This window comes from Triticum dicoccoides, chromosome 1B, assembly GCF_002162155.2.
Source record: "Triticum dicoccoides isolate Atlit2015 ecotype Zavitan chromosome 1B, WEW_v2.0, whole genome shotgun sequence".
Lineage (NCBI taxonomy): Eukaryota > Viridiplantae > Streptophyta > Magnoliopsida > Poales > Poaceae > Triticum > Triticum dicoccoides.
The window spans coordinates 475,532,752-475,548,388 of NC_041381.1; the positions used below are offsets into that span (position 1 = coordinate 475,532,752).

At 49.0% G+C, this 15,637-nt stretch overlaps 1 protein-coding gene and 1 long non-coding RNA gene across 2 annotated transcripts; both read left to right on the forward strand.

Annotated features, from left to right (window-relative positions):
• Positions 1-3,043: 3,043 nt before the first annotated feature.
• Positions 3,044-4,811, forward strand: LOC119342270 (anthocyanidin 3-O-glucosyltransferase 2-like). Its single transcript, XM_037614087.1, has one exon. It carries the CDS (start codon positions 3,263-3,265, stop codon positions 4,682-4,684), a length of 1,422 nt encoding a protein of 473 aa, XP_037469984.1. The 5' UTR covers positions 3,044-3,262; the 3' UTR covers positions 4,685-4,811.
• Positions 4,812-13,932: 9,121 nt separating this feature from the next.
• LOC119307130 lies at positions 13,933-14,944 on the forward strand. Its single transcript, XR_005149167.1, has 3 exons — positions 13,933-13,992; positions 14,794-14,842; positions 14,918-14,944. It is a non-coding gene; the product is annotated as an uncharacterized LOC119307130 (long non-coding RNA).
• Positions 14,945-15,637: the final 693 nt, after the last annotated feature.

A 15,637-nucleotide genomic window follows, 5' to 3' on the forward strand; every position in this document is an offset into this window, starting at 1 on the left:
TCACGTCATTTCCATCTTGATCTTTCACTTTCTTGGGATCCCAGGGCCCTTTGGGCTTCCCTTTGAACTTCCCTTGATTCAACACTGCTGCCTCGGCAAGCCCTGCTGCCTCGGCCTTTTGCTTCTGCTTCCGACTGGAATTTCCTCCTCCGGTGTCGTGGGCGACTGTTTTGTGCTTACCACTCCGGAGTCGGCCTTCCTCTTCACCGTTAGCATACTTGGTAGCAATCTCCATCATCCGAGTCAGAGTCATATCTCCTGTCCGACCGAACTTCAGATTGAGATCTCTGTAGCGAACGCCTTCCTTGAAGGCACAAACTGCTTGGTGATCTGACACATTCTCCACTATCTGGTGCAAAGTGATACATCTCTAGATATAGTCTCTCAAGGTTTCATTCAGTTTTTGCACACAATGCTGCAACTCTGGTAGACCGGCTGGTCTCTTGAAGGTGCCCTCGAATGTTCTGGTAAGCACTCGGGCCAACTCATCCCAACTCAAAATTCTCCTAGGGGCCAACTGATTGAGCTAAGCTCTGGCAGAAACTTCAAGCATCAGAGGGAGGTGCTTCATGGACACCTCATCGCTGCCGCCGCCGATGTGCACAGCCACTTACTAATCTTCAAGCCAAGTGTCAGGCTTCGACTCTCCCGTGAACTTGCTAACACCAGTCGCCAATCTGAAGTTGTGGGGGATCTCGGCGGCCCTGATGGCTCTTCCGAAGCACTCGAGGCCACACACGTGGACCCTGCTGCCGTTGGGCCTGTCTCTGTCGAACCCTTCTCTGTATGCTTTGTTTCAGTCGACCAAACCCTGCACAAGGACTGACCTCGCATCGAACCTAGGCTCCCTTGGGTCGACTGGAACTCTGTGGTCGTTACCGAACGGACGCCTGTCGTCATACCGCCGGGGCACGTACGACCTGCCCCTCGGGAGGGGCGAAGGCACTCGACGGTAATTGTCACGGGCGAACTCACGGTCATCATCTCCATGGACCCTTCCCAAACGCCGATCCTGACGATGCTCATGATATCTTTGCCTCAACAGTGATCTAGGACTGTGTGTTGACTGAACGGTTTCTGTCCTTACCGATCGACTGTGAATCCTGTTCCACGACTGGTACACTACGGAGTTCTGATCTCCTGCCGCCCGGAGCAGCGCTCTGATCTATTCCAGGCCTCTCCCAGCCTCCGAGCGAGATGGATGAATGGACTCCGCGATACGTGCAGCAGCTCCAAGATTTTGAATAGGTGCGGAATACCTCAGTTTCCGATGGAAACAACTGTCGTGTGTGTCGACTGGATCCAGGGATCAGTCGATGGGCACGCTCGTCGAGAGAATGTTGGAGGTTCTCCAACGGGTGTGCTCGGCCAGCGTGGCCAGGCGCACATCCTCCAAAGCCCGAGCCTCGGTGGTTTCCCCCATAATGGGGGTATAGAGAGCCTCCTCGTTGCAGCGACGCAGCTATTCCCTCTGCTGTGAACTGAGAGGTTGGGGCTGGTACTCCTCATGGTCGAGCGACGTATCGTCGCCGTCCCTGTTCCCGCCTTTGCGGCGAAAACCAGGCGGGCCGCGATGAGAGTCGACAATGAGGACTTCTGCCGCGGGGTCACAACTCCCGCTCTCGGAAAGTGTGTCTGCGAAGTCAGTCGACGGGTCGACTGGACCGCAGTGATATACGTCGGGCTTGATCACCGCGACCCGGGGGGTGAACGCCTGTCGAGCCACTGCGTGTTTCACCCACCACTGAAGCCGTGAACGGCCCGACCGCTTGCGGCGGCGTCCAGCGGAGCGAGAGGTCGACACATGCATCGACTGGTACGGAGTCGACGGCTGCCGAAGGAGGACGCCACGGGCACTCGCGCGGAAGTGCGACGAACAATGGATCGGCAGCGCCTCGACGTCAAGGGGAGCCTCCTGGAGCCAGGCCGAATCGTCGGCGACGAAAATGAGCGTCCCGAGTCGGAACTCGTGGCCCATGATCAAACTGCCGTTGGAAACCATGTTGATGAAGACTGAAGAAAATGCAACCTCGCTGGAAGTCGCTAAGACGCTTTGCCCCACGGTGGGCGCCAACTGTCGTGGTACTAAGACTGACAGTAAGAGTAGAGGGTACGTAGGAGGAGGCAAGGCCCTAGCTACGGTGAGGTTGTATGCAAGTGTTTACGAGTTCAGACCCCTCTCGGAGGAGGTAAAAGCCCTATGTCTCGGTGCCGGGAGGCGGTCGACTGGATTTCAGTATATGTGTGTGTGTGTGTGTGTGTGTGTGTTACAGGGGGTGCGAACCCTTGTGTCAGAGGAGGGGAGTGGCTTATATAGAGTGCGCCAGGACCCCAGTCGTCCCCCGTTACAGAGGGTTCAATGTACATAAAGGAGGGACGTTACAGATAACACCAGCTTTAAGTGTCATTAATGTACATGAAGACTCCGGAGTGAATGCTTGACCGTTCCAGTTCCGTGTGACTCATGGTCTTCATAGGTCGAGTGGTTTCTTGTATGGTCGAGTGGTATTCGGAAAGGTGGGATACCTGAGTGGGAGGATTGGTCGAGTGGATTGCACTCGACGTCTTCGTTGGGTTCTCCCTGTTGTCTCTTGAGCTTCTTTGCTTCTAGGATAGTGACCTTGGGTAGGGTATGTTGGTCAGACCTGTGACCCTACCCTAGGTCTATATCCTCATCACCGTCCTCTCCGCCCAGAAGCGTTCTCGATGGCGACGTCCTCCGGGTAGCTCGTAGACGCCGCGGTAGCCCGAGGATCCCAGCGGCGCGGCGACATGGTGGCGCGGTGGGGGCACGTCGGTGGCGGGGTGGGGAAGCAGCGACGAAGCGGGAGAGGAAGCGGCAGAGCGCGCGTGACAATGTCGAGGGCGATGGGTGGCCGCGTGGCGAGCGTCGCAATTTATAAGCGCACCGAAAGCGGTGCGTCAAATCTAACACGCAGCCGCCTGCTTTCTCCCGCACGCTACTTTTTCATCTTTGTTGAAGCGCGCGGAAACATCTCGCCCGTGCTAAAAAACCAGTTCACCACGCGGCGTCGTTTGACGCCGTCGTTGGAGATGCTCTAAAGAGCCACCAACCGCCAGACGATTGCATCAATTTCGTTTCCCTTTTTGTACGCAGCTAATAATTCTCGAGCAGCGTTGGCTGTTGCCGACACGCCCAGCCCGTGGTCGAAAACAAGACCCGCCGTGTCACTCGCTCAAAAGCTTCCTCGACCACGGGCATCATCCATCCGAGACTCCCAGCCGATCGTGCACCAACCAGATGGCGACCCCGACCGTCGTGCTGCTGCCCGTCTGGGCCGCCGGCCACCTCATGTCCATGCTCGACGCCGGCAAGCGGCTGCTCGCCCGCAGCGGCGGCGCGCTGTCGCTCACGGTGCTCGTCATGCAGGCGCCGGGGGAGAACCACAGGTCCGAGGTCGCCACCCACATACAGAGGGAGGAGGCGTCCGGCCTCGACATCCGCTTCCACCACCTCCCCGCCGTCGAGCCCCCGACGGACTGCCTGGGCATCGAGGAGTTCGTCTCCCGGTTCGTGCAGCTCCACACGGCCCACGTGAAGGCGGCCATCTCCGGCCTGGCGTGCCCCGTGGCCGCGCTTGTCCTCGACTTCTTCTGCACGACGATGCTCGACGTGTCCCGGGAGCTCGCCGTCCCCGCCTACGTGTACATCACCGCCGACGCCGCCTTCTGCGCGCTCCTCCTGCGCTTGCCGGCGCTCCACGAGGAGGTGGCGGTCGAGTTCGAGGAGATGGAGGGCATGGTGGACGTGCCTGGCCTGCCGCCGGTGCCGCCGTCGTCCCTCCCGGTTCCGGTGATGGACAAGAAGAACCCCAACTACACGTGGTTCATGTACCACGGCAAGCGTTTCACGGAGGCCAAGGGCGTCATCATCAACACGGTCACCGAGCTGGAGCAGAGCGTCCTTGCAGCCATCGGCGACGGCCGGTGCGCGCCCGGATTTCCTGCCCCGACGGTCTATCCAGTAGGCCCCGTGCTCTCCGTGACCCCTCCAGTGGAGCAGCCGCACGAATGCGTGCGGTGGCTGGACGCGCAGCCTCCGGCGTCCGTGGTGCTCCTCTGTTTCGGCAGTATGGGGTTCTTCACGGCGCCTCAGGCGCACGAGATGGCCCACGGGCTGGAGCGCAGCGGGCACCGCTTCCTGTGGGTTCTGCGTGGCCCGCCAGCAGCCGGCGTGCGAGAACCCTCGGACGCGAACCTCGGGGAGCTGCTCCCGGAGGGGTTCGTGGAGAGGACGAAGGAGAAGGGCCTGGTGTGGCCGACGAAGGCTCCGCAGAAGGAGATCCTGGCGCACGCCGCCGTGGGGGGCTTCGTGACGCACGGCGGGTGGAACTCGACCCTGGAGAGCCTGTGGTTCGGCGTGCCCATGGTGCCCTGGCCGCTGTACGCGGAGCAGCACCTGAACGCGTTCACGCTGGTGGCCTACATGGGCGTGGCCGTGGCCATGGAGGTGGACCGGAAGAGGAACAACTTCGTCGCCGCGTCGGAGCTTGAGCGGGCCGTGAAGGCGCTCATGGGGCGCGACTCCGAGGAGGGGAAGAGGGCGAGGGAGAAGGCCGCGGAAATGAAGGCCGCGTGCCGGAAGGCCGTCGAGGAGGGCGGGTCCTCCTACTCTGCGCTCGGGAGGCTCTCTGAGGAGATAATCAAAGGCGCCAATAAGTAATTGACGAACATCCGGAGACGAACTTAGAGAGTGTGGGTGCTCTGTGGTTGTAGTTCTTGTTCTGCCTGCATCGCGAGCAATCCACCTCCGGTAGAGAGCTCTAATAAAACCCCACTTTCCTCCCTCAGCGATGCTACACACACGACGATATTGGACGGTCAGTATCGTGCGGAGTTCGGCCGGTCAGTGTCGTCCGTGTAGTAGTTTCGTTCCTCGTTTGGTCTCACGGCATCTCCAAATCCAATGTTAACCTCTAAAACGGACACGATATCTATCCGAGGATGCGTCCGTGGACAATGATACTCATCCGCCATACCATTGATACCTGCATACATTTCAACCCAAGTTTAAACAAATAAAACGATTTACATGCAAATCGGATGATTTTCATCTAAGCCGGAAAAAAACCTCTACAACTTTGACATTTCAACTAAATCATGACGGACTAGGCTATTCTAACCTAGTCTAAATGACCGCCGACCGCGGCAGCGCTCATTACCCTCGACATGTCTGTTAGCAAACACTCTTCTCACTAGGATCTATTCTTCGTCAATTCAGATTACAAGCCAAGGATTCATCAAGCTCTAGCCATTACAAAGGAGGAGAGAGCATGAACAGAGGAAGAGGAAGACAGAAGCAAAGGAGGCCGAAGCCGTCCTGATCCAAGCCGAGTCGTTTGTAGCCCGTTCGCTTGTGTATGTAGTTGCCGCCTTCTGTTGCTTCCCATCAGCCCAGGCCCAATAGGCGCAACCAATGACCCAGCCCGTGAAGAGTGTACGGTTGGTCGCTAACATTCCCCCTTCCTTGAAATTCGGCTTGACCTCAAGCCAATGCCATGTCGAACCTCCTGGATCCCATGGTACTTGATGCTTCAAGACTTCGTCGAGGTCGTAGTGGGTGCCGTAGTGGAGGCGGAACTTAGTGAGGTTGAGGGAGCAACGCCTACTTGCTCAAGGAAGTAGTTGTCGCTGATGTTTACTTGGTCACAGAAAGCGTCGAGGTAGTACGGTTGGTCAACACAGACACTGCCAGAGTAGAAAGCATGGTCGAGGCAGTGGTTGTGGTAGTAAGTTGGAGCTGCAACATTCCTCTTTCCTGTTACTTTAGCTCGAGTGAAAAATCCAAAGAAATAGAGAAGGGCCCAGATGCCTGGATCCCATGACAATTTCCCTTGACAAAACTCAAGGCTCCGGAAGTTCCTCATAGCAACATAAACAATCTAACATATAAAAGCTGCTAGAGTACCCGCCATTCCAGGGGCATTCGCAGCGCGCATGCGTTCTGGCCGCACGATCTGCCTCGCTGGCCCGATTTTACAGTGCTGTCAAAAATCCCGCGGTTAGTTTTTTTGGACATTGATCTTTCATGCTTGAGTGAATGACGTGTGGGGCTCCTTTCCTCACGGGCCCGTTTTACAGCTACATTGAGAAGAAACCTCAGGGTCCCGTATGTTCTGTGCGCGGTGGAATCAGGTGAAAACCTAGCTGCCAATCCCCTCCCATCCTCGATCTCCAGACCCCATGCCTCGTCTCTCCTCCTCTCTTGCTCACGACCGCCGCCGCCGCGCCCCTTCTCCTCCTTCTCCTCTGCCCAGCGCCGCCTCTCCTCATCTCCTTCTACCGGATCCTGCCGGATCCTCCCGCATGCCGGCTTCTCCTTGAAGAGAAGGGTCACATCCGCAGGAGAAGAGGGGTGGCGCGGGAAAATTGAGGAGTAGCATCGCAGCTGGGTCTTGACGGTGGGGGTGGAGGAGCAGGGGAGGCCGGTGGTGAGGCCGGTGGTGAGGCCGGTGGTGGGGCGAAGGAGCAGCGTGGCCGGTGACCGGGGCAAGAAGCAGCGGGGGCAGCGCCGGTGACCGGGGCAAGAAGCAGCGGGGGCAGCGCTCCCATCGCACTGGGGTGGAGCTGCAGGGGAGATGGGGTGGTAAGCCCTTGTTCATCATGGCTTCTATTGGCTTGCAGGTATACTCTGGCTAGGTTGTTCTTTCTCTAACTTAGGCTATGGTTGCAACCATTGGCTGTTTTGTTGGTCTTGATGTATTTGCTTTTTTATAAGCTTATAGTTTGAAAAACTATATACAATGATTCCTAATTTGATGCCAATAGCTCCTGTGAGAATCCACTGTGACGGGTTCTTGTGCTGATTACCAGAGGCAGCAGCACAGTCGTGGAGTACATGTACATCAACGCTGCCGGCAGCAATGACACGAGGTGGGTGATTTGACCAGCGCAACATTCTTGTGTGTTCATTTAGACATTCAGGCAAGAATCTAGTCCTTGTGTTTCCATGCACGCCTATATTTTTAGACATTCTTGTTTCTGTGTATGCATACACATAGAAGAGATTAAATATGTCTGAAACATGTGAAAGCATGCATATTTTTACTGGGCTCGAAACATATCTGACCTCTGCTGCTCAAAATATCTAGGAGGAATTCTAAATGCCCAATTTTATCAATTATTTAGTTTAATAAAGTGTGTCCCTGATTCTCAGTCTCTTAGGTACAGTATGTTAGTTCAATAAAGGCCATTCATGTCCTTAGTTTAATAGGTACAATGAGCTTTTCAATTTGTCGTTCTCATCTTGCTTAGAGTGATTTTATCTTCGTCTTTATGCACACAACTTTTATGATTTCAGTCTCTAGATGAAGCTTTTGTGGCCAGCAATGAAAACTGCTTAAATATGAGCCCGCCCAGCCACCCGTCATCCACTACCCTCCTCCTTAAGCCCTTCTTGTCTCTTCAGGCAGGTGAGCTCCTTCCTCCCCCCTCCTCTCTCTCTCTTTTGATTTTATGCTGGTAGATGTGTTTGATGTGGGTTCTGCTGCTGCCAGGCTTGGCTGCTGCTTGGCCTAACTCTACTTGTGTTGTTGCTATGTGCTACTATATGTTGTTGGTTGCCTCCTTGGTTATTTGTGAATCTGAAAACACTTTGTGAGAAGCAATGATTGAAGAGAAGGCTATGATCCAATGGGAAGAGCTTCATTTTCAGTTTTTTTTAAGAATTGATGAAGGACATGTCATATGTTCAGTTGCTAACATTCTCTCTATGGTGTATGCACTTGTTGTTCATTGCATCGGAGGGAGAGGAAAACTCTTTGTGAGAAGCAAGGATTGAAGAGAAGGCTATGAGCCATTGAGAAAACCTGAACTTTAGTTTTTTATTTAAGAATTGATGAAGGATATGTCATATGTTCAGTTCCTTACATTTTCTCTATGGTGTATGTACCTGTTGTTCATTTCATTCAAGGGAGAGGACAACAAGAGTAAGAAAGCCTTGCAACATGAAGGCAGTACCACGCAGCACCAAGTCAAGCGCATTGGCCTCGATCGCAAGAGACCAGTACCATCAGGTTTGCTTGACTGCTTGCTAGGTTAGTGGTTCATCTCTTATTCTTCTTCATGTAGGAAATAAAAGGTGCACATATAGAAGAGTCCATACTGGGCATCCTTTTCTTTTTTAGTTTTTGCAATCCATGGCAAAGTGTGTTATATATTTTCATAATTCTTACCACTTACTTATTTTTTCAGCAGCATAGATTTAAATGCAGTAACGCGTGTTTATGCTTTGCAGCCCGGCATCGAACAACACCCTTAATAAAGCTACATGGTGGACGCTAATTGTCATAATTTGACCGACAAATCTGTTTGAATAGATTATACACGATTGATGTGATTATTAGATGATTGCAGTCTACCCCAGGGTGAGTTTATCCTTTTGGTTTATGCAAAAATGCTTATTTGGCTTCATGTGTAACATGAGTTTTCAGTATCTAATATTTGTTCTGTCCAACATGAGTACATGAGAAAGAAGTGCTACTACTACATTACTGTTGCTTGCCAAGGGAAAAGAGAGTTCAATTGTAAAATGAGATGCCAGGTATTGAGGGCTAGACTGTACATGGCAAAGATTAATTTGTTATGGTGAAGCCAAAGCTTTAGTGTTTGAGTCATTGGGTGTCATCTTTGTTAACTTATTATTAAGCATATCAACTATGTATTTTGTCCCACATAAATGAGAAAAAATCTGGTTTTTTTGACATCATGACTCATTGTCATGTCTAAATATTTGAATTTTATATTGATGTTTTGATCGTGGATGCCAAAACATCACAGTTTGCCTGATAGAGTTAATTCCATTATAAAATGAAGATTCTTCCATCAATTAGATAGCTTTTATTAATTTGATTTTTCTATTTTGAATATACATATTGGTTATTTGGATGCTTTCGTTTGAAAATTTGCATAGATCAATGAGGATTCAGGCGGCGGGGAGGGGACTGGTGATAGGAAACATGGGTCCAAGAAGAAATCAAAGACCATGGTGAGTTGTTCTCCCTTTTCAAATTTAAAGCCTAGACTAGAATCGGTCAATTGTGATTTGGCAATATGATTAGGATAGCATAATATTCTGCTAATAGCTTCACGAGGTAATTATGTCAGCTATATATGTGTTTGTTTTTTACTGTAGTGAGATCACTTATTTTAATTTAGAAAATAGAAACATGAAGTGTGGTTATAAGAATCTAATAGCAGATGTTCTTAGCATGAACACGCTTTGTAATGTACCTACTGACTAATAGCACAATCATGACTTGGCATGCCCGGTTTTACTTTACGAAGAGTAGTATGTGGTGCTCTAATATTCAACCGTGTTCTTGAATTGGGAATTATGTTTATAATAGTTAAAGTGCTTGTGTGTTGGTCTGATGTATATAAGCGAAAGAAAATAAAAAACGGGTGGAAGAAGGGAACTTCTTGCTTTTCTTTTCCTTTTGTTTCTCTGTTTGATAATTACTCCCTATGATGGGCAGGTTTGAGAATAGGAAACGTCCTACTCTTTGATCCCTTTTTGTGTGAACGGCTCGATGGCAAGGGTGGCTACCTGCTCCTCGCTCTATTGGTTGTGTCTTTGTCTTCCCCGTGCGATGCGCCACACGCCTATTTGTTGCTGCTGTGTGTGCGTGTCTGTGTTGTGATGTGCATATGAGCATGTTTATGGTGTGTGCGCGTGCGCATGCGTGTGTGCGTGTCTGTGTTGTGATTGCGTGCGTGGGTGTGTGTCTGTGTTGTGATGTGCATATGAGCATGATTTGTTCAGCCACTTTAGGCATTACCACATCTATAATACCATTTTCTAATATCTGATAGTTGTATTGGCTGCGGCTAGCTTTTGGGATATAATTTCGAAGGGTATTCTTCCCATATGATCAGTTCTGCGGCCTGCACTCATTTTTACTGCCATGAATGGTGTCTAAGTCTCCCTCTCTCTCTCTCACTCTCTGTGTGTGCCACTCTCTCTGAGATTTGAAATTATTATTTCCTGTTATCAATCATGGGGATGTTACGATTTCTATTTATTTGTGTGGTGGCCAATAAAATCTGACAAAAAGTTGTTATCCACCTCCTTCCATGATGGCAAACCTCCAACTATTGTTTCTTTTCCGGTAGGATATGCATTCGATCCAGTCCATGTCTTGGCCTCTTTTTGACATGTGTATTTCTATGTTCTTCTTCCAGGTATTGTTCAATCCACCAGTAGCTAGCGGATGTCATGCTGTGATTAAGGTTTGCCACCTTCCTCTGCTACATCGCTTAGTTTTATGGTCCATTCTTACAATACTATGTGCTTGCTCTTTTTGGCCGTGACATGTGAATCTGATGCTTACCAACATTAGTGTAGAATTTGTTTCTTGGTGATCTAAAACTTATAGTTATTAAAGGAAGCCCTTGGTTTGTATTAGGTACTTGTGACATTTGGTGGAACTGTATGACAAATAGTGAGAGAATAGATATTACCAATGATGTACATAGAGAGAAGATACTCACATGTCACGTCATATTCCCTCACGCTCCTCTTCTCAATTGCAAAACTTAATATTAGTTCAAGCTTCTTTTTTTATGTTGTCAACAATGTCAATTGGTGCAACAGGTGTCACAACATGCAGGTTCTTTCAACAAATAAGATGATAATTTATTTAAACATGATAGTATATTACCTACTTTAAATCCTCCAATATAATGATCGACATTAATGGCGTAAACATCCGCTCACAAGTAGTTTCAACAGAAGTGTTATGAGCTGCAAAGTAAATGAATAGAGTATTAAACCAGGCAAACTGCAAAAGCAAATTCTTCACGCAATAAATTTTATCATACAAGCAATTGAAACAACAGACATAAGCGATTCCAAGATACAGACTTTCCCCAATGCTTCTTAACAACATCAATTGCTTTTCCTTACTCGTCTGCCCTATGAAACTGAGTATGTCTAAACTGGGTTCAAAGTTACACAGACAGATGTAAGGAACTGATAAATTTACCAAGACAGGGTTCAGCGAGGTCAAGATCATACACCTTATGTGTGAACAACATAGGGTCCCATGCAATCTCAAGATCATGTGAATTCATCTGTCCATGTCCGCCACAACTCCCGCAGCGCCATGCATCTCGCTGCACCAAGCACGAGCGGATCCAGGCCACTTAAAAAGGACATAGTAGCATGGCGACGGTGGATTTTTCTTATCAGAAGTTCAAAACTATGCAGATAACTCAGCAACCACACACCTATGTCCCCAACCTGTATATATGCCTTTTTTATTAGGAATTATATATAGACAAACTATATGAGGCTTCTTTTTTATTAGGAACTATATGGTCCCCAATCGCATGTTTGAGAAAGTTTCGCATTAACACCTAGCTATAATGTGTACAGATGATATAATCTAACATATAAAGCCTCCTAGAGTACCCGTCCATCTGGGGGCATCGCTAGCGCGCGTCGGTTTTGACCACCCGATCGATCTCCTACAGTCGTTTTTTGGCTGCTGGCGGCTGGTCAGCCGTCCACTTTTTTTCACTTTTGTTCCTGATTCTGGAGAGGATGGCAGGTGGGGCTCGATAGACGTGGGGCCACGGAGTCAACCTGAGTTTCCTTCATCTTTTGGTACGCGGAGTCTTCATCGCGTGCTCGCCAATCGCGATCTGGGTAAAAGCAACCCTATCCCACGAGCCAATCCTGCAGCCGCCTCCCCGCTTCCTCCGCACCTCGCCCCACGAGCCCCTCTCCCCTCCGCCGCCTCCTCTCCTTCACTTTTCTCTCGGCGTCGCCACCAAAGGAGGCGCACATGGGCGGTGGATCCGTGCCAGAGAAGAGCCGCGGGGACTGCGCTCCGGTAGCAATGGGGTGCAACCGGCCGCGGGGAAGATCGCGCCGCCGCCTTTTCCTTCCTCCATCCCCGCCCCTGCCACGAATCCCTCCTCTTCCCCTTCCATACCGGCCTCTGCCGCTCTCCTCGTTGGGCATCACTCCATGTTGCGGAGGACGGTTTGCAGCCTGTGCAGTTGAGGTGAGGAACGGAGGTGGGGGGAAGGAGCAACAATGGGGAAGATGTTGTGTGCGTTGTGGGAAGCAGCTTGTTGAAAGCCCTGGCTGGCCAGGGGATAAGAGCAGGAGGTAAAAACCGTAGATGCCATCCTCTCATTCGGGCTGCATCCCCACGTCTCGTGTTGCCCTCTCTCCTCCCCATTGCTCTGCTCCCCCCCCCCTGATTTCTCTTTTCCATTTTTCTCCTTTGTGGTTTGACTAGGCGGTTTATAGGGTCATCCAATTTTTATTTGCAGGTGCTAATCTTGCTGCAAGTTGTTGGCTGGGTCTCTTTCTCCCTAGGGAAGGCATAGTAGACCTCGGGGAAATCAAGGATCTTGCGGTGGCTATAGCGATGCCCCTATCATCTCATCCCTCTTTCTATGTGCTTCTCTCCATGGACAGCATCGCCATGGCCAGATCGATGGTTAAAGCCGTAGGTGAAATATATTTCTCTTTATTAGTCATTTGTGAGAAGGGGAGCCTTGGCGCAGTGGTAAAGCTGCTGCCTTGTGACCATGAGGTCATGGGTTCAAGTCCTGGAAACAGCCTCTTACAGAAATGTAGGGAAAGGCTGCGTACTATAGACCCAAAGTGGTCGGACCCTTCCCTGGACCCTGCGCAAGCGGGAGCTACATGCACCAGGTTGCCCTTTTTAGTCATTTGTGACAAGCGCACTCTTCCTTGATTCAATTTTCTTCGGGATGTGATTATTTACTGTTTTTCTCTCGATGCAGCATTTTCCCTTGATTAAGTTCAAAAGATGGCGCTCGTTGCCAGCGGGATCTCGAGGAACATGTGACCTCCATGGTGTTCACTGCTAGACGGTGTGGCAAGGAGGGGTACCTTCTGCGGCGATCTTTCTTGGGGAACCCTAGGCAACCGTCATTCAGGTCTCCTACTAAAGCTCCTCCTCGCCACCACGGGTGCACGCCATGTCTTCCACCCTGACATGTAAGTTGCGTTACACCCATCCCCATCTCTCTCTCTTGTTTATGTTGTCTGATTGAATGATTATGGTGATCTCATGATTGTGGAATATTTTCTTGCTCTTCTGGGCTTGTGGAAGTGGCCACTTATGGAGGTTGATTGATTTGGTTAGTTCGATAGGATCCCAACCTAAGGAGAATGATGGTTTGGAGATGGCTAGGTAATGTGATAGATTCAGACATCTTATTTGTTGGATGTGTATTTCTTTTTAAATAGGAAGTATGTTCTTGTTTGATTGCTCTACAAGGTCTCAAATAGTCAGCTACCATCATTCTTAAATCAAAGGAAAGATTACTGCACTTGTAGTTATGATACATGCTAATAATGAATTGAAAACATGAAATTGTAACCTGAAGGTTTGAGCCTTGTCACCTAACCTTTTCTGTTTATAATGAACACCAGGGTATAAATCTTCAAGTATCTTTCTTGTTTAAGCTTGTGTTCGATTAGCTTGCAGCCCTTGGTAGCACTAAGACTTCACTGGCATCATTTACAACCCTATTGGCTCTCTTTGCAGCGGCCTGTGGGGCATCGACCAGACTGGCAGCGACCCCGATGGAGGGGAAGGGCTCGACAGGCGCTTCCAGGCAGGAGAGGCTTGGGGGCCTCATGGATTGGGAAGATGGCGGCCACCCGGGTTTCTTCGATCGATCTGCGATCTGGACAGAGCCACGGCAATGCGGGCGTCGGGCGTAGGCGACCGACCCTCTGCAGCCACGCGTTGATAGGTAGAAGGCATAACACTCCTCCCACCTTTGCTTCTCCCCTCCTCCCCTTCACTTCCCACTCCTTTCCAATCTAGACTGCCCACCTACGTCCGCATCTTTTTTCTCTCGATTTGTACTACTTGATTCTTTGGTTCTCTTATAATCGTATTTTGATTCCTCAACTTTTAGTTACCTGTCGAGACTATAAGAAGAATTTTGAGGAAGAATTTGATCAAGAAGACCAAGGTGAATTATATCTCTCTTGAACACAGTCACGCCTGTTCCTGCATTTTTGGATTTTTCTGTGTAGTAGAGCACATGCCATGATTTTGTACTCCTCTTCCTTCCGCAACCTTGCCTGCCGAGCGCACTGAGCTGTTTTGCTGTACAAAGAGCCTCTCCTTTTCAATGTACCATGGTCTCCCTCTCCAGGCTAGCTCCAAACTTCTGCCCCCATCATTCCCATGGTGTCTAAGAATATCATAGGGAAGAGGCTCTGGGAGAGGGGGTTTGGTTTTACTTTTCTGGTTTTGCAACACGATGCGACGAATTTATCTTGCACGTATGGATTTATTCCTTCATTTACCATATGCAAATCTTAATCTTCAATTTGTTTGGTTTCCTATGAGTGGAGATTACTGTGATGCTATGTAAGCGTAAAGTGTAGAGTGAATCAGATATGTGCCAGGCCCACTAATTTAGCTCATTACCTTGCTTCATTGTTGTGTAGATGCAAAACTTGTTTTCCCTTGTGCTGAATTTGCCACTATTTTTCATTTCTTCTCATTATGATCTAATCAAAGTGACTCGACGTATTTGAGGCTCTCGTGCATGTCTGGTTTGGACTTGCCCTTATCTTTTACCAAATCACTAAACTAAACTGTATAAATAAAATAGACCCCCTCCTTTCCAACACCTTATATATTATTAGTGAGCAATAACATGTTATCATATTCGGTTTCTTGTGAGCAGCACTTCAGTTTAGATTGTCATATACTCTTTGGTATATAGCATTTTTTGCTTATATCTATTGCCTATTTCGCATAGAGAGATGGTTTGCTTTGGAGAGGAATTAGATAAGGCCCATGAGTCCTAAGTAAGTGTGATAAGCAAGCCCTGCACTTCTATTTACTATTTAGCGTCAACTAAATTTTTGATAATGGCATTTCAGAGATAATACAATCAATCCAACTGTTAACTTTGATGTGCTTTTTGGACGGACTAATATGAAGATGCTGGCTAGCTCGCATTGCCATCATATAGTCTAGAAGCAAGGGCAAGGATTATAGGGAAAATAAAGGTACAATGCTCCCAATATATTTTATCTTCTCGGCGAAGTTTTGGTGCTTGCGCAAGAAAATAACACCATCATTATACCTACTGCTCATTTTTTATCCAGGCAATTAGCCATCAGTAGGAAAAGCCAACTAATTGTACTTTCTCTATTGCAGAGGTGAAATTACTACTACTTTTTGAAAGTTTTTTTTATGCATGTTCCCCTTTCTTAATCTTCTATTTTTTCAAATGTACATACCTGTGCTTATAATCATTATTACACTTGGTTCTACTGCAAGAGCATACTTTATCTTTCCATTTCCATCAATCCATCTTGATGTGTGATCGGGTTGTTGTGTGATGCTGTTAGCTATTGATATGGTGTCTGCTTATGTCTGTTCATAAGTACACCCTTTGCCTATTGTTCGGTTGAGACGTATAGCAAGCACAAGAAAAATCTGCTAATGAGTCCTTAGCTAGCTTTTGATATTTTAGTCCTCTGGCCTTGTTCACACATAGCTCCAGAATTAGGGAACTAGAAATAACTGATTCTTGTCCCCAAAAAACAGCTAGGTAATTTTCATAGACCTTCTGACCTTCATTATTATATGCTTTT

What these genes read in the sequence shown, in the direction of transcription:
- LOC119342270 (XM_037614087.1), top strand. Translation starts at nt 3,263, where the DNA reads ATGGCGACCCCGACCGTCGTGCTGCTGCCCGTCTGGGCCGCCGGCCAC.